General features: G+C 42.2%; 1 protein-coding gene across 4 annotated transcripts in view; it reads right to left on the bottom strand.

Moving 5' to 3' along the window:
• Positions 1 to 4,427: 4,427 nt before the first annotated feature.
• Positions 4,428 to 19,021, bottom strand: part of LOC114570779 (interferon-induced very large GTPase 1) — a 29,133-nt gene continuing 14,539 nt past the window's right edge. For all 4 annotated transcript variants that reach the window (XM_028601336.1, XM_028601339.1, XM_028601338.1 and 1 more), the window contains one exon: positions 4,428 to 10,724. In XM_028601336.1, the coding sequence (XP_028457137.1) occupies positions 6,043 to 10,724 (4,682 nt within the window). In that variant the 3' untranslated portion in view covers positions 4,428 to 6,042. The remainder of the gene's footprint in view (positions 10,725 to 19,021) is intronic.

Genomic DNA, 19,021 nt, shown 5'->3' with positions numbered 1-19,021 from the left:
GTAGGCGGTGCTTTAACACTGAGTATTGATTGGTCAGTAGGCGGTGCTTTAACACTGAGTATTGATTGGTCAGTAGGCGGTGTTAAAGCCCCGCCTACTGACCAATCAATACTCAGTAGACTACATCACTGGAAGTGATGGTGATAGGATCAAGGGCGATCCAATGGCGCCATTTTGTTGCTACGAAGCGATCACCTCTTGTTAGCATTACACTGACCGCCATTTTTTTTTTACGTCACTTGACTGCGAATAACTTTACATCTGAAGCGTTTAAAGACTCTAGTTGTCCGTTGTTTATTTCTAGAGAAACACGACAATGTATAAAAGGCTCCATTACCTTGTAGCTCACGTTATGGCTCCGACGCTTTTATAACAATAGGCTAACGATTGGGTCATAACCACGAGACTTACTGTCACACAGTAGAGGAATTACCGTATAGTACAGGAGAAGCTCACAGGCAGTTTGGACTTCCATTAGCTGTTTAGGTTTAATTACTAATGTTAACTAGCATGTTAGTGATCAGTAATTACTAATGTTAACTAGCATGTTAGTGATCAGTAATTACTAATGTTAACTAGCATGTTAGTGATCAGTAATTACTAATGTTAACTAGCATGTTAGTGATCAGTAATTAGCCTGTGTCTATGTTATCTCCTTACATATACCTACACTCTCCGTCTCTGTGAGATTGGGAATGATTGAGATTTCTCTCTCACAGCTACCAGAAGACTTCACACTTTCAGACACGTTGCTCACGTCACATCTAGGTTGTCTCTGTCAGTTGGAGGCTGCGCAGTAAAGCAAGAGATCACCGGAAAAGTGCTTCTAATATCCTTCACTGGTCTCCGTCCAGAGCAACGGGGTCTATTGGTCCATTTTATATATTTCAAAGTATAGGATAAGCGTTGCGATTTACGTAAAACAGCGTCAGCTTTTTTTGCCAGCTTTCCTTCCTGCATTTTGCCTGTAAAACGTGTCTGTGTTCTTCATATTTATGTACAATTATAGTTCGCTCTTCTTGTTTAAAATATTCGGCTCTGGTAGATGTTTGTGATTGGTCGTGGTGAACTAACCCCGCCTCTTTTATGTGAACGCGCGCCCCGCTGGATTGGGAAAGCCTCGGTTGATTGAACTAGTTGTTAACCAGCGTCGTAATACAGGTTATGCTGGACCGTGGTTGTTAGGTTAGGTGAAGCCGGATAACTGAAAGAGATCCAGGACATGTTGATCTGGATTAGTAGTACAGGCCTCAGGCCTCTGGATAAATACATCTAGGATACTATCCCTAGCTAAAACAAACTAACATGCAGGTAAACTGGTGTATTGGTACAAGTGGGACTGTGTTTACTGTGTTTCAAGTGAAGGCAGCATGTGTCTCAACATTTCAAAATCACACAAGTGAACAATCTGAACTGACCTTTTGCAGTTTGTGTCATGTTACAATTTATCAATTAGGGCTGTAACGGTATTCATCCTGAAACCTTTTGGTACAGGATGTTCGGTATGTCCCGTGACACAAACACGTACAATTTCACACCAAGGTGTTACCGGGTTCAATCGCCGTGGTAACTCATGCTGAACACCTAACCTGGTCGGGAGCAGGTTAAGTTGGAGATCAGAGATCAACTGGTGTAAAAGCACCGCCTACTGACCAATCAATACTCAGTGTTAAAGCTCCGCCTACTGACCAATCAATACTCAGTGTTAAAGCACCACCTACTGACCAATCAATACTCAGTGTTAAAGCACCGCCTACTGACCAATCAATACTCAGTGTTAAAGCTCCGCCTACTGACCAATCAATACTCAGTGTTAAAGCACCCCTACTGACCCTACAGTGTTGACCAACTGACCAATCAATACTCAGTGTAAAGCACCACCTACTGACCAATCACTACTCAGACCACCACCTACTGACCAATCAATACTCAGTGTTAAAGCACCGCCTACTGACCAATCAATACTCAGTGTTAAAGCACCACCTACTGACCAATCAATACTCAGTTAGTTGTGTGAGCACCCACGGAGGAAAACATAAATGGGCGCCTGTGCGCGACCTGTTATTTACGGTAGTTTGATCGACTCATATCTCTGACTGGGAACAATACAAAGAGGATTACCGACGGCCGCTGGGGCAGATGAACTAACGCTGGTCTCGTTACTGTAAGGAGGCTACAATTAAACCTTCGGGAGTTAAAAGTCAAAACTTATCAGTTCACTCAGCTGTGTAGACCGGCATCAACATGTAGAAAGCGATATTTCAATCTGCTCTGTCTGCTCAGTCCACTCTAGTCCAGGGCGCTGTTTTACGCAAACACAGCTCTACTCTAGTCTGCAAATAGCTAATTTTACAAAACAAGCTAAAAGAAAAGCTGTCGGTTTGTAGTCTATTTTTCTTAGTTTGCAGGGAATCTTGACATTTGGACAAATTCTTATAAACTTAAGCTGTCTGAAGAAACCATCCTCACCGCTGGAGCAGTATATATGGACGCATTATAAGACCAAAACAAATACATGTGGCTACTTAATATGCACGTGAATGACGCAATCGTTATGTTCTTCATTCTTGATAATGATGCTGGTTGTGTTATTATTTTGCCACAGCATCGTTTCATTGAAAATGAGGCATACAGGACCTGCTTATCAGTCCATTCGTCATTAAAGCTGGGCTTTTCCACAACTTTTCCTTCAGGCTCTTTGACAGTGATATTTTTGTCAGCCCATTTTCCACCAATCAGGACTGCATACTAAAACCATGTTTCCATAATAATAATATACAATAATAATAATAATTACAAGGTCCTGATTATTACAGATTCCCTGGATATTACATTTTGATGTGATGTCATAAAAAAAATTAATGTTAACATGGCACACTAATAAACAAGAAATTTTGAAAAGGGCACTTCATATCAAAAAGGTTGCCGACCCCAGATCTACAGCGTCGGCTATTTTCTTTTTTTGCCAGCTTTCCTTCCTGTTTCAGGAAGCAGCGACTGTATTGTGTTTTCCCTGTAAAACCGTGTCTGTGTCCTTCATATTTATGTAGAATTATAGTTTGCTCTTCCTATATATAACATGCGGCTTTGGTAGATGTTTGCGATTGATCGTGCTGTGTAAACCCCGCCTCTTTTATGTGAATGCGCGCGCTGCTGGATTGGGAAACCCTGAGTTGACTGAACTAGTTGATAACCAGCGTCGTAGTACAGGTTATCCGGACCACACTTGTTAGGGTTAGTGAAGCCGGATTACTGAAAGAGATCCAGGACATGTTGATCCTGCTTCGTAGTCCAGGCCTCTGGTCTCTGGTCGGGAGCAGGTTAAGTTGGAGATCAGAGATTTAAATGACACTTTTTAATAACAACCCAGTTTAAAACAATGAAACATAATTAGCATAACAACCAATAAAATACTAAATAGAAACAGAGAAACTCACTGATACAAAAGGAGTCACCAAATAAAACATGTTCAAATCCTCTTTCTGATTGGATAATAAACTTTGTTTCACATCATCAGTTATCAGACTCCCAAACTGATTCTCTTCTGTATTTATCCCTCCTGTTGTCTTTATCAAAACTGTGGGTTTCTTTCAACAAATTGTCCAAAAAAAATAATGTGGATGATTCCATACAATGTTGTTTAGTGTAAAATAAATGATCAGGGTATTTTATTAGATTTTATATTTGAAAAAATTGATAGGTTGAAAAAAAGTGACAGAAATGCTTCAAAAAGTAAAAAAAAAAACCCGACAGACATCAGAAAAAGAACTTGGAAAAAAAGTCCCAGAAAAAGTCAGAAAAGGTTTCAAATCTTGATAAAAAAACTACACAAACTTAAAAAAAACACTAAAATCGGCAGACATTGGAAAAAGTGACAAAAGAATTGTGGAAAAAAGCTTCAAAACAGTGTAGAAAAACCAAAAAATTGGAAAACAAAAAGGTTTTCATTTTTTACCCAGAATGACAAAAAGCTGTCGACAGGAAGACAACACAATTATTGTTAAACAAAATAATAATAGGAGTGTTTTCTGATTGGCTGATCATGTCTCAAGGTCCAACTGAAACATGAAAGGAAACATTACCAAAAGGTGGTGAGTTTCTGTCTCTCACGTCCTCCAATTATTTAATGTTTGATATCAAATACTAAACATCACAAGTTATATTGTGTTTGACCTGAACTTTATTAGACTGATTTATATTCAATGATTCAACACATCAACATATTCAGAATTTTAATTTCAAGTGTATACACTATTTTTATGTATACATGTGAATATATATGAGTGTTTCTAGTGAGGCTAGGACTAAGTCTATGAAATAAAATGGTATAACAAAGACAAATTGTCATTTATTGAAGAAAGTTTGAGCAGAAAGTTCAACAGACTCCAAAAGCTGCTGATGATCCAGTGAAGACACTCTGAGCAAACTCATTTCAAGCAGAAACTTTATTAATATTTGACAGAAAACTGCATCAGTCATGATATATAGACATGCATTGATATGGATTAACATGCACAGCACAGTGATCAGTTAGGTAGTTTCCAGGAGGATGACTGGTACCTCTCCAGCTACCAGTCACCACTCACACTACCCTCTGGTCCCAATATATACTGTAAATACATTCAATCACTCAAAATAAAAAATAAAAGTACAACATGAAATGATCAACATGTTTCCACATGGTCAGGGTCTTCAGACATATTATAACTAGTCATTAGACATGAATACACATGAAGACACAAGGTTATATAACATATAATCACATATATTGATTATAATATACATCAAATGAAAGTCCATTATATTTCATGGCTGAAGTGTGAAAGTTGAGCAGAATATTTGTGTCTGAGTTCAGTTCTGTAACATCCTCTGAACAAACTGATTAACAAGATGAGGAACCATCATGTTTAACATCTTTATATGGATATTTATTAATGTCAGTGATGTTTTATGGTCCCACCACCAGTTTACTTCTGTCAACATCACACTAACATCAGAATAAATCACAGCCTTTATCAACTGAACAGCACGTTAGAGAAATATTAAAACATTAAAATTACACAAAGAAAACTTAAGAACGATAAATGTATTTGTGATCTGACTTCAGTTTGTGATATAAACTACAAGATCCAGCAGAAACAGTTATTACACCATAGAGGAATTACAGGAATTACAGTTTCCAAGAATTACACATTTAACATATAAAAGGTGATTACATTTGTAAATATGTCATTTGATATGTTGCAAACCAAAAAACAGAATAAAAGACACAAAACATTTTTATATTTGGAACCAGATACTTAATTGAAAACAAACGCATTTAAAAATTTTGAGTAACACAATTGGATATTATACTCAACTAGAAAGAAGAGAAGGAAAGCAAAACTTGTAAAACCTACATGTTGGCATTTAGACTGAATGATCTTTTGATACATTGAAAATGAATATTTTGCATCAGATAATTCACAGAAACAAAAACGAATGAATTCTTACTTTTGGGTAAACAATCACATACCATACTTAATAAGATAATAATAAAAAACTGGTCCGTCCTATTTTGACAATACCACATAAAGACTGAGTGGTGTTTAAAACAATATAAATGTTTGACAGAAACACTAAATAAAAGAAAACATTTGATTAACTGTGCACATCTTTTCAGTGACAATATAATGGCATTCATCTGTCCCACAAAAACATAAATTCAAAGTCTGATTTAATCAAACTAGAAACAATGTGATGTTTAGGTTAGAAACTAAACATACTAAATGCACCTAACAGGTACACTGACTCAATGTATCAAAATAGTATTTATGGTGTCCTCAACATAAACAGAGTTAAAGCAGATTATCATTTATTAAACATGTTAAATGTGATCTCAGGTAAAGGTGAGCACTAATTGCAGTGATGTTCTTCTATTTTCCTCCTGTAAGCCTTAGTGGTAAAATCACTGTGTACTGATAATATCTTCAGTCTTTCAGAAGATCTAAATATCCATGTGAGGAGGACGTGCACCTCTGTAATCTCAAAGCATTAAGTCTCTTACTTGATGTTAAATGACTCTTTGATGCTAGCTTCTGCTTGTTTACGAGTGATCTCTTTCCACATTTGAGGAATATCAGCAGGCTCTGCATTATATGCTTCAGCAAACTGCTTGTTGAACTTTGCCAGTACATATTTCCAGTAGTCTGATGCCTGAAGACTTGCATCTGGAGCGATTCTCCAGTCTGGGAAAACATCTCTGTAATCCTTGTAAGGGTGCCATTCACCATTTGTTTCACTGCAGCGAAAACGTTTGTCACTGATCACAGAGGAAGAGCATATGTCAGTGACAAGTTTTCTTGTCTCATGCGGCGAGAATCTACCCAGACCCTGTGGCCGATGTAGTGAAGTCCAGTGCTCAGTGTGGGATCTTCCTCCTGCCTCACAAGGTGCTTTGCAGAACGGACACTGATGACCACATCCAATCAGTTTGGTGAAAAGCTCATTCTGAGGATTCACATCAAGTTGTTTTAGCTTCATTTTGATGTTAGTGCGTTTAAACTTTTCTCCAAGAGCGTTCACCATGTCTTTCACACACACTGTGAGCCAGTGAGCAAACTGTTCCTGGTCTGCCTTGTTCAGGATCATGAAAGCACCAAAAGCATCCTGGGAAATGACCAGTTTATCACCAAGTTCCTGACAGACATTTTTAACAAATGTCTTCAAGTCGCCACTCTTTTCTGTTTTAGCTTTGTTGATGGCATTATTTATGCTTCTGACACTTGACTGGAGATGATGATCCTCAAACTTAAACAACGTAGACTGATTTGAGAAGCGTTCCAGTATTTGATCGAGTATCCATTTCTTCACATACTTCTCATATGAGCAAATATAGCTCTGATAGGTTTTAAAGTCATTCTTTGAGAGCAAATCCAATAAAACTGAATACTGGAAGGACATGCGTGTGCTCAACTGCCGGCTTGTCAACATTTCACCAATGATATCAGGACCCAAGGAACGGTTGACAAAGTCTTCCACTGCAGGCTTTAAGCAGCTGTTGGTGAATTCTTCTGCCTTCTTCTGGCACTGGTCTCGGTCATGGAACACATCTTTAAAATCAGCTCGAAATTTTTCTTTGTTTTGATTCAGACATCTGTAGGGATCATTCATTTGTATGAACTCTTCATGCAGTTTCTGAAACTCTCTGGCTGCAAATCCACAGATGTGCTGTTTCAGAGAAACTTCAAACTCAATCTCTATCTTAACATCCTGATAGTTTTGCAGCCTCTCATCAATCATGTGTAGGATCTCCTCGATGTAAGTCTCATGGTAATTGTTCTTTTTTTCAAATTTTTCAGTCACAAACTGTGTGCAGTCCTTTATGATATGATCAGCTATGTTTCGCAAAGCCATTACGTGATCTTTAATGTTGAACATCTTGCTGAATGTGTATTTAAACCTCATGTAAACTCTTGGCCCTGTGTATGTAAAAGGCTCCAGTCCACAATCTTTGAGGTTTTTTTCACTTAATAATTCACAAACATGACTCCCCTTACGTTCTAGATTTTGTCTCAGGTAGAGGGACACACTTGCGATGACATCTGTGGCCTTTTGTTCAGGAAAGGATAGTTCATTTACCATTTGATTCCACATCTTATCAAATTCTTTGTCAAGCTCTTTGTCTGTCATCTGGACTTTTTTCTCCCGACATCGTTCAATCAGTCCACTTACTCTCTCCTCTAAATCTTTTGTGTGGTTCTCCTTGATTTTATCAAGTTTTGACATTCCCTGTCTGATGTCAGATGCTGCTGTGAGCTGATTAAATACAGAGCGCTCCATTTCTCGTCTAAGGCTCTTTGCACTGTTTTTAAAGACCTCTCTGTATTGTTCCACTAGATAGACATGACCCTCTGTTTTACTGAAGTACTGTGTCAGGTTGTCAAGGAGTTTTGTCTCCCATTTAGACAGCTCTGTGTAAGCTTCACTTTTCAAATCTGTGAGAAGTTTGTTCATGTCAGATGCCTCAGATGTCACAGCAACTGTACCGTAGTTGGAAATTCTTGTTTCAGATTTTGTCACCCATGTGTACATTGCTTTTTTGAATTCCCTTTCCCATTTGTTGAATTCTGTGCAGAGCCTCATGTATGCATCAGCCACCAGGCTGTTTCTGAAGCTGAAGATGAAGTTTTCATGCTTTACTGCATTCCAAAGGCTTTTCATCCACTCTGTAAACTCCAAGATATTATTAGGAGATGACTCACCACTTCCCAAAATATGGATTATGTTCTTCTTGAGCTCATATACAGCTTCACTGTACCCTGCATTGACTTGTGCCATTGGTGGGGTTCCATTCCACAGTCCAGGAATGTACCAGTTCCCAGTGTCTGGACTATACTCCATCACATCCGTGAAGCTCTTGTTCTCCTCTTTCTTTTCCATTTTGGCTGCTGCCTGGGTCATCTCATTTAGCTGTTGTAAGAGCAGTTCCCTGTCTCGTGAGTTCTTCTCATGGGCTGAAACATCTGACACATTCTGGTGAACAAACTGACATTTGGGCCTTTTGCCAACCTCTTTCATTCTGAGGAAGGCATGCACAACTATTTGTAGGATGTCTTTCATTTCTGTTGAATTCTCCATTGCAATATTGATGATGGTGATATCACTCAGCCCCACAACAAGTGTTGCAAGCTCATTGTCGTGCTCATGGCTATTGTCCAGTTGTGCAAGCTCTGGTGACTTCAAGCCCTCAGTGTCAATGATCACCATGAAGTCACAGTTGAGTTCTTTTTTAACATCTTCATTGATTCTGATGAGCAACATAAAGGCACCTCGAGTGCATCGGCCACTGCTGACTGCAAACTGCACTCCAAACATGGTGTTGAGGAGAGTGGACTTTCCTGTGCTCTGAACTCCAAGGACTGTGACTACCCGTATCTTGCTCTCTGGAGGCACCAAGTTATTGAGCTGAGAGAGAACCTCACTCACCCATTGGAGAGGTATGTTGGATGCATCTCCATCTACGAGCTCAAGAGGGAATCCATCAAGTAACAATTCTGCACAAAGTTTGGGCAGATGCTGTAATTGTTGACGTGATAGGTCTGTTTCTGGAAGGGAAAGTGAAGCTTCATAGATCTGACCCATTTCACGGAAGAAGTGTTCAGTCCCCAGTGAGCTGTTGGAAAGTTGTCTGTCAATGTCTTTGATCTCCTCTTTGTTCTCTGAACTTTTGCGTTTTTCTTTGTACTGCTCCCTGAGACCAGACAGTTTTTCTCGGGACACATTATCGAGGTTCATTCGCATCCATTTCAGGAAATAGCTCCTCTCTATCCCTGGGCTTGATATTGCGTTGATGAAATATGTCATTGCATTTGACATGTCATAAGAGTTCTGTTTTCTCCTAAGTTTTGTTTTCTGTACCTGAAGATCACTTTTGTATTTTTCTATGTTCTCAGATCCAACTTTTCGAAGCCGGCGTTCTTCCTTCTCTAAGCAAGTCAGTTCCTTCAATATTTGGCCTTGCAAGGGTAGCTGAGCTTCTTTGTATTTAAGGATATTTTGAATTTCTGCAGTGATGTCATCTGCATTTTTCTTTGCAGCCTGGCACTCTGCAGAGTCTTCATCAACCCAGATTCCCAGTTCATGGGCGATGTCAGCCATCTGCTCAATTCCCATCTTTATCTTTGAGTTCTCAACAACATTGCTGACTGTTTGCCGCAGGATTTTGACAAAGTCTGCATCATTCATGTGCTTAGCCTTCAAAAGGATGTTCCTGTTAGTTAAGTCCAACTTGGTTGCTAACTTCTTTAGAACATTCAAATTGAAATTATTGCTTTGACGGTTACCCACCAAGAAGATCTGTGCCTTGTGGTCTTGGTTGGTAAGTTGCTTACATTCAGAGTCCAAAGTGTCAAAGAACACAAAAACTGCTGCAGAAGTCTGACACAAAAAAGAAAATTGTGTTTCAAACAAAGCAATGTCCCCACGAAGGTTAGCTACAGCCACTGGCTCACTGAAAACATCCATGTTTGTGTTCCCATATGGAAGGTACCAGGTTATTTCAGCCAGTCCATTGGATATTTTCCTTGGACTGTCACCACACTCCATATTATGATGAATAAAGATATCGTGGTATTGCGGGGAATTGCTCAGAAACTTATTGAGGGTCTCTGACTTGGACATTGAGATTTCACCCAGTCTCACAAAAGATATCATCGGAAGTTCAGAGAGAACAATTCTTTGTTCAATGAAGCCCTTGGATTGTAAAAGAGACTGAGGTCTGTACTTTTTAACAATATCTCTCATGGCCCAAAGCATGAGTGTGCACTGATTCGTGTCACAATTAGGAAGCAACAGAGGCACAGAAAACTGACACATGGACATTTTGAGGGCCATTTCCTGCCGTACAAAACCATCAGAACACAGAAAGAGAGCAGTGATCAGGTCAAGGGGGTTTAGCATGTCACATGAACGTAGACTGTTGACCAGATTATCAAGATCTAACTCTGTATTCCCTGAGGGATCATCATAGTTGGACTCACATACTGATGTACATTTCACATTCCTAGCTGTCATATTAACCATCATCAGTTTCTTCAGAAAATGCCATGGAAGATCTGAATTACACTTAGCAGGTTCATCAGTAATGGTCTTATCGTCAATCTGAAGTATTGTGCTCAGGGATAGCTTCTCTGTGTAGTGCTGCTCCAACCCCAGATCCTCCAATAGGCCTTCTAGGTGTATCTCTGTTGACATGAAAATTAAATAATAATTAGGGCTGTCAATCGATTAAAAAAAATTAACTAATTAATTGCACAATTTGCTGTAATTAATCGCGATTAATCGCTTTTTTAAATTGAGACTGAAGCTTATAATAATGGATATTTAAATGCTAAAACATTTAACTTTGCAAATATGAAGAAAAAACCAAACAAGGAAAGGTTCTGCTAAGTTCAGAATGTTTAATATCTTTCAGAACAACAACAGCAACAATTTGGCTTATTTAGTCCTGCTGAAGGCTGCTGGAAACGGCTAGAAACTGTCTGACTTGAGAGCAGATTTTTGTCACCGTCCCCGGCTGCTGTCGCAGTTCATCTCCAACGAGCCGAGAGTTCAGTTCATCTCCAACGAGCCTATGTTCAGTCGGTGGCAGGGCAGTTGGGACTCACCAGGAAATGGCGAGCGGAATGAGGTGACTAGTCTCTCAAAATCTGACGAAAATCTTCTAAACTGACCTTTGTTGATCTGAAATGAAGACAGATTCAGCAACTGCGCGGCCTATTTCTCTCTTAAAATGTTTTCAGAAACATGTTTCAGTGAACTATTTTAGTACAATATGAGATCGGATTCTGAACGGCTGCCATGACAGTCTGGCTCTCAATATCCGGAGAAAACAAACCCATGTGACGCGTTCGTCCAATCAGCTGCCAGTTTTCATTACTTGGGCAACAATACCGAGTAGCGCCGGCTGCTGTTATGGAGACGTATTACGTTTCTCAGCCGCCACATGAAGTAAACAAACACAGCTGCGTTAATTTCGTTAATTTTTTTTAACGAGTTAAATATTAAAAATGAAGCATAAAAAATGAACGCATTAATTTTGACAGCCCTAATAATAATCCCATCACTGCTTATTTAAATATTCCATAGCATCGATCAAACTTAATTTTAACATATACTCAGTTGGCAGTGTATTAGGTCCACCTAAAACAAATGTAGTCTAATTCAACAGCCTTGCACTCTACCAACGTTCACAATGTTATGTTGTTTTGAGTTCTGTTTTGATTCTAATGTATCTTTCATATTGGATTAGTTTGGGCGAGTACTGTTCCTACTGCTGTCAACAAATAATGCTCTTTCAGAAACATTTTGGGTAACACTTTATTTGAGTTTACATAATACTGACATAACACGGTCATAACCATGACATTACATTTCATAAACATGAAGGAGTCTTTATGAATGTTTGTGGCTGTTGGCATTAAGTGTCATTTAATAAATTGACACATTAAATTTAAAGTTTGCATTGTTTGAGATGTTTGTGTTATGACAACTTAACATTAAGCAATGAATCTCTGTTATGACAACTGGGTTAATGTCAAATATCTCATAGCTGGCCTATTTATCAAACTATTTAGCTTTTTGTTTTACCATTACATTGAACTGTCATAAGTGGCTGGTTTTTACATTGGCTGTCATGAGACCATTATAATTGCGTCAAGAAAAAATACGGAGTGTCTATTTGCACCCCCGGTACGAATAGCCTCGGCCACACAGCTGAGCTATTCACACCCTGTGACGTAACAACAAAAACATGTTGCTCCTATGCGTTGCTCGTGTGCACCGAAATCATCAATTCATCTTCCATGACAGCAGAAACTGGCATATTAGGAAAGTTTTGTCTCTAAAGTTTATAACAATTGAATTTCTAGCGGAAAATGGATACTACAGTTGTGCTTTCTGTCTTCAGTGAAAGCATACAATTGTTAGTCTGTTAGTTAGTACCTATTTTTTATATACAGTATAAAGCAACCTAGCAACCGAGGCTTGAAGAAACCAAGTGGTAAACAGTTGTATTACATTCTGTAATAACAGCTAGGGGAGTGGTTAGAATGCTTACCTTTGGTATGAGAGTCTGGAGTTCAATTACCCTGTGAGGCAATCTTATTTTTTTAATTTTGGATTGGATAATTTGCATGCAATTGCGCAAGTCAGGGCCCGCGAATGCGACATTTTTTTTTGCAGGGTGGTAGGGGAAGACTCATGAATTTGCCTGCTCTGGTTGGGTTGGTTAGGTTTAGGCAAGAGGAGTGGGATTGGTTATGGTTAGGGTAAGAATGTCAGGGTGATAATATTCCAAAAAGGTGTAATACATGAGTAGTATGGATAACTGTGTGTAAATATATGCCAAGGTACTGTAAATGCACAGGGGTGCAAATAGCATACATTGATATTTATACCAGACGGGGTATTAATAGAACACATTGCTGTGTGCACCGGCAGGGTACGAATAGCAATCATTTCTAATTTCACCAGGGTACGAATAGCATTTATTTCTAATTGCACCAGGGTACGAATTGTTATGGGCCGGCTTTGTTTTCCCGGTCCCCGCTTGTTTCCTCTTCCCTTTTACCCTGTGTATGTTGTCCGTGTCTGTCTCCTCCTTCCCTGCAGCCCTTTCAGAGGATCTAGGTCAGGGGGCGTGGCCATTCTCTCTCTGCTCTGTTACCTCCAGCTGCAGCTCATTGTCATCACTCAACCAGCAGTTATCAACCCGGGCTGGTCACCTCTCCAGCGCCAGTTTGTTCCTACACCATCTGTGATCCCGTCTGTACCTGCTGCCTGCCTGCCTGCCACTCCCACGCCGCAACCTGCTCATCTGTTATCCACGTCATCCAGCTCTCAGTGCTACTGGTTCTCCACCCCACTCAACTTCTATCCCGGTCTGAAGCTGCTCGGCCCTGAACTGTTTCTCTCTGCCTAAACACGCTGAATAAATAACATCTTAATTCACCCTCTCTGTCCGTGTGTCCGTCTCTGCGCCTGAGTCACCACCGAGCTTAACACGAATAGCATTCAAGACAACTTGTTCACTTATGGTTAGCTCCTATTTATATAAGCTTAGCTTTTATTCATATATAAATCTTATTTATACATTTTATTACTTAACTTGTACTTATATTTTTAGCTTATTTTATTATCTTATGTTATTTTATAGTATGTTATTCTAGATAGACTTTCATATTCATTTATATTTATTTAATTGATTCAGTATTACCCAACATCCATTTCATCACTTTTTAGCGAACCCTTGGATTGTCACAAAGTAATCTTGTTGTGCTACGCAATGACAATAAAGTGCTTATACTTGAACTTGAACGTTAGCTTTAGGCTATCTGTTGTTAAGGTAACCACTAACTGTAGTTAGCTGTTGTTAGCTAGTTAGCTCGGTTAGCTGCAAAGCTTTCCAATTAGCTGAGCCCAGGGTGCAAGGAGCCAAAACGAAAAGAAAACCATCTCGGTACTGTCTGTACCGTAAAACTCCCTCTCAGTCTCAGAGTCTGTTTTTGTGTTCACTGAAAGCTCCCAGTCACGGCAGAGTTAGCTAAACAGCTAGCATGATGGATAAATGTAACTCACATTCAGCGCTATTGGCTACTGTAAAGTCTCTCTCTAGCCTCTGATTGGCTAGTACAGGGGTGGCGAACCTGTGGCTCTCTTTGCCTGCTCCTTTGAGGCTCTTACTGTGTGGCTGGGGGCTGTTATTGGTGATTTTTTTTTTTTTTTTTTACTTTTTGAAACATTTCAGATAAGCATTTGAATGATGCATTTGCCAATACATTTTCCAATTATTTAAAAATAAAAAATAATGCAGCAGAGTTTTTTTTATGGACCGATTCTGCAACCTGAGGAATAAAAGCTGCCCCAGATTTCTGAAAGAGTGGCCACAACCGAGTACAACCAGACCTAAAAAGGATTGTGGATAACAAAGACTGTCAGGTTTCCCACTGAGTCAATCTAAGTAAGAAAAAAAAAACCTATGAAAACTGCTATGTATTATGACTTTCATTAGATCTGTAAGTCACTGTTGCTGTTGTAATGTGGACCTGCATGTGTTGTGTGGCTTTTTGCTATGGTGCGTATTTTTTTGTGGCTCTTTATGCTGAACTGGTTGGCCACCCCTGGGCTAGTACTTGTTGCCTCCGTTGGTTGGGTTGGTTAGGTTTAGGCATTAGGAGTGAGATTGGTTAGTGTAATAATACCAGGGTAGGCAAATTAGAGGCAGAGAAAGGCAAGTTAAGAGTAAAGTTGCTTACCGTTACAGTTATCAAAGCTCTCAGTAAACAAGGCTGGACGGGAACAAACACAACTTGACTTACGGAGGATGCCAGATTTACGACAGAGAATACGGTACCAAGATGGTTTTCTGTCAAAGTTTGGCTTCTTGCACCTCGGGTCTGTATCAGCTGTATAGCTAACCAAGCAATCTAGTTAATGGCAGCTAACTACAGTTAGTGGTTACTTTAGCCACAAGTAGCCTAAAGCTAATGTCCAAAACTCCATAAACCACCTCAGTACTGTATTCAGTGACGTCTAGTCTCACATTGCCAGACCTTCCTCCACAGCTCTGTGTAGGAGGGTCTGGTGAATCCACACAGCATTCTGGGATGGGAGAAAAACATGCTGTGGTTTATTGGCATTTCTTTAAACCAATCACAATCGTGTGGGGCGGTGCTAAGCTCCGGACGGAGCCACGGTGCCTCTGCTTAATAGTCTCAGGTAGGAAACTTGTTTTGGTGGAACGTGTGTACTTTCAAAAGTAGTTTTAGTCATGATGAGGGTTGGGTACCGAAACGCGGTGCCAATACGACACCGGTTCCGACATAAACGGTAGTAACGAGACAGAATAAGAGCGGAAATTTTGGTGACTCATTTCGGTGCCTGACTTCAGAAGCATAGCTGCACGGGACGTTACGTTACCGTTAGCTAGTAGCTGGACTAAACCCAATGGTTAAAATGCTGACAGCTTACGGTAAGCAGTGTAAAGTGTGACTGTATGTTAACACCGAGACGTAACAGTCTGCAGCTGCCAACGTTCACTTGAAACTCGCCAGCCTTGTGCTGCATTTTAAGTTATTGTAAAATACCCTTTCCCCATCTGGTGCTTGTTTTTGTCGTTTACCAGCAATTTAATGGTTAATTAAGTTATTACATTATTACTCAATCATTTCATTTTTACCATATGGCCTTGGCAATAAACAAGCCGTTCTTAAAAGTCACCAACTGTCGTTTTGTGCTCCTTTTTATATATAATCCCTCCACCTAGTCCTGGGTCTTCCCGAGGCCTCCTCCCAGCTGGGCGTGCCTGGAACACCTCCCTAGGGGGCGCCCAGGGGGCATCCTTACCAGATGCCGAACCACCTCAACTGGCTCCTTCGGCGCAAAGGGCAGCGGCTCTCTCCGAGCTCCTCACGGATGACTGAGCTTCTCACCCTATCTCTAAGGAGGCGCCAGCCACCCTCCTGAGGAAACCCATTTCGACCGCTTGTACCCTGGATCTCGTTCTTTCGGTCATGACCCAGCCTTCATGACCATAGGTGAGGTAGGGCGAAAACTGACCCGGTAGATCGAGAGCTTTGCCTTCTGGCTCAGCTCTCTTTCGTCTAGCAGTGCGATAGATTGAATGCAATACCGCACCCGCTGCGCCGATTCTCCGACCAATCTCCCGCTCCATTGTCCCCTCACTCGCGAACAAAACCCCAAGGTACTTGAACTCCTTCACTTGGGGTAAGGACTCATTCCCTACCTGGAGAAGGCATTCCATCGGTTTCCTGCTGAGAACCATGGCCTCCGATTTAGAGGTGCTGATCCTCATCCCAACCGCTTCACACTCGGTTGCGAACCGATCCAGTGAGTGCTGAAGGTCGCGGGCCGATGATGCCATCAGGACCACATCATCTGCAAAGAGCAGCGATGAGATCCCCAGCCCGCAAACTGCAACCCCTCCCCACCCGACTACGCCTCGATATCCTGTCCATAAATATTACAAACAGGATTGGTGACAAAGCGCAGCCCTGGCGGAGGCCAACCCTCACCTGAAAGCGAGTCCGACTTACTACCGAGAACCCGGACACAGCTCTCACTTTGGTCATACAGAGATTGGATGGCCCTGGTAGAACCCCCTCACCCCATACTCCCGCAGCACCTCCCACAGTATCTCCGGGGGACCCGGTCATCGCCTTCTCCAAATCCACAAAACACATGTAGACCCGGTTGGGCATACTCCCAGGCTCCCTCAGGATCCTTGCGAGTGAAGAGCTGGTCCGTTGTTCCACGACCAGGGCCGGAATCCGCATTGTTCCTCCTCAACCCGAGGGTTCGACTATCGGCGAACCCTCCTTTCCAACACCTTGGGTAGACTTTACCAGGGAGGCTGAGAAGTGTGATACCCTATAATTGGCACACACCCTCTGGTCCCCCTTTTTAAAAAGGAACCACCACCCCAGTCTGCCACTCCTTTGGCACCGTCCCAGACTTCCACGCAATGTTGAAAGGCGTGTCAACCAGGACAACCCCTCCACACCCAGAGCCTTGAGCATTTCTGGACGGATCTCATCAATCCCGGGGCTTTGCCACTGTGTAGTTGTTTGACTACATCAGTGACTTCCGCCTGGGAAATCGGCGACAATCCCCGTTATCCTCCAGCTCTGCCTCTAACATAGAGGCGTATTAGTCGGATTCAGGAGTTCCTCAAAGTGCTCCTTCCACCGCCCTATTACCTCCTCAGTGGAGGTCAACAGTGTCCCATCCTTACTGTACACAGCTTGGATGGTTCCCCTTCCCCCTCCTGAGGTGGCGAACAGTTTTCCAGAAACACTTTGGTGCCGACCGAAAGTCCTTCTCCATGTCTTCTCCAAACTTCTCCCACACCCGCTGCTTTGCCTCTTTCACGGCAGAGGCTGCAGCCCCCGAACCCCGCCGGTGCCCTGCAACTGCCTCCGGGTCCTCCGGGATAACATATCCCGGAAGGACTCCTTCTTCAATCGGACGGCTTCCCTGACCACTGGTGTCCACCACGGTGTTCGTGGGTTACCGCCCCTTGAGGCACCTAAGACCCTAAGACCACAGCTCCTCGCCGCAGCTTCAGCAATGGAAACTTTGAACATTGTCCACTCGGGTTCAATGCCCCCAGCCTCCACAGGGATGCACGAAAAGCTCCGCCCGGAGGTGTGAGTTGAAAGTCTGTCGGACAGGGGCCTCCTCAGGCGTTCCCAATTTACCCGCACTACGTTTGGGCTTACCAGGTCTGTCCAGAGTCTTCCCCACCCCCTGACCCAACTCACCACCAGATGGTGATCGGTTGACAACTCTGCCCCTCTCTTCACCCAGTGTCCAAAACATACGGCCTCAGATCAGATGAAACGATTATGAAATCGATCATTGACCTTGACCTAGGGTGCTCTGGTACCAGGTACACTTATGAGCATCCCTATGTTCGAACATGGTGTTCGTTATAGACAATCCATGACTAGCACAGAAGTCCAACAACAAACAACCACTCTGGTTTAGATCAGGGAGGCCGTTCCTCCCAATCACGCCTCTCAGGTGTCTCCATCATTGCTTGCGTGTGCGTTGAAGTCCCCCAGCAGAACAATGGGGTCCCCCACTGGAGCCCCATGCAGGACTCAGTCAAGGTCTCAAGAAGGCCGAATACTCCGAACTCCTGTTTGGTGCATATGCACAAACAACAGTCAAGTTTTCCCCCCAACCAACCCGCAGGCGTGGGAGGCGACCCTCTCGTCCACGGGGTAAACTCCAACACAGCGGCGCTCAGCCGGGGCTTGTGAGTATCCCCACACCCGCCCGGCGCCTCACACCCTGGGCAACTCCGGAGAAGAAAAGAGTCCAACCCCTATCCAGGAGTATGGTTCCAGAACCGAGACTGTGCGTGAGGTAAGCCCCACCAGATCTAACGGTGGCGCTCCACCTCCCGCACCAGTTCGGCTCCTTCCCCTCCGTGGCAAACCCGCCACCAGGCGCTCGCCCGGCGAGCCCGCCGTCTGGGCCTGGCTCAGGCAGGGGCCCCGGCTTCCTCCGGGCAGGGGTCACTCCATCTCTACCTTTGCTTCTTCATTGGGGTTTTGAACCATTCTTTATTATATACATTATAAATATATTATATATATTTTGGTTCAGGCACCAGATCAGGCACCACCACCGTTTTAAAAGTATTGTTTTAGCACTGGTATTGAAAGAAAAAAAATGATACCTAACCCTAGTTGTCAACAGAAAACTCTGATTGGACAGATAGTCTAGCTAGCTGTCTGGATTTACCCTGCAGAGATCTGAGGAGCAGTTAACCATAGTCCTCAGAAATCAGCCGGAGGTTAGAACACCAACACAGAGACAGAGGAAGGGGACGGATGAAAATTAGGAACATCCGTACGAATTTCAGGCGACACAAGAACAATCCCGAAAATGAAACATTGTTGATAAAGACTATGTTGTCAAACTCTTCTTATAACTTTTAATGACATCTTAA

The sequence above is a fragment of the Perca flavescens genome, chromosome 16 (genome assembly GCF_004354835.1).
Source record: "Perca flavescens isolate YP-PL-M2 chromosome 16, PFLA_1.0, whole genome shotgun sequence".
Classification (NCBI taxonomy): Eukaryota; Metazoa; Chordata; class Actinopteri; order Perciformes; family Percidae; genus Perca; species Perca flavescens.
This window is presented reverse-complemented; position numbering and strand designations above follow the sequence as displayed.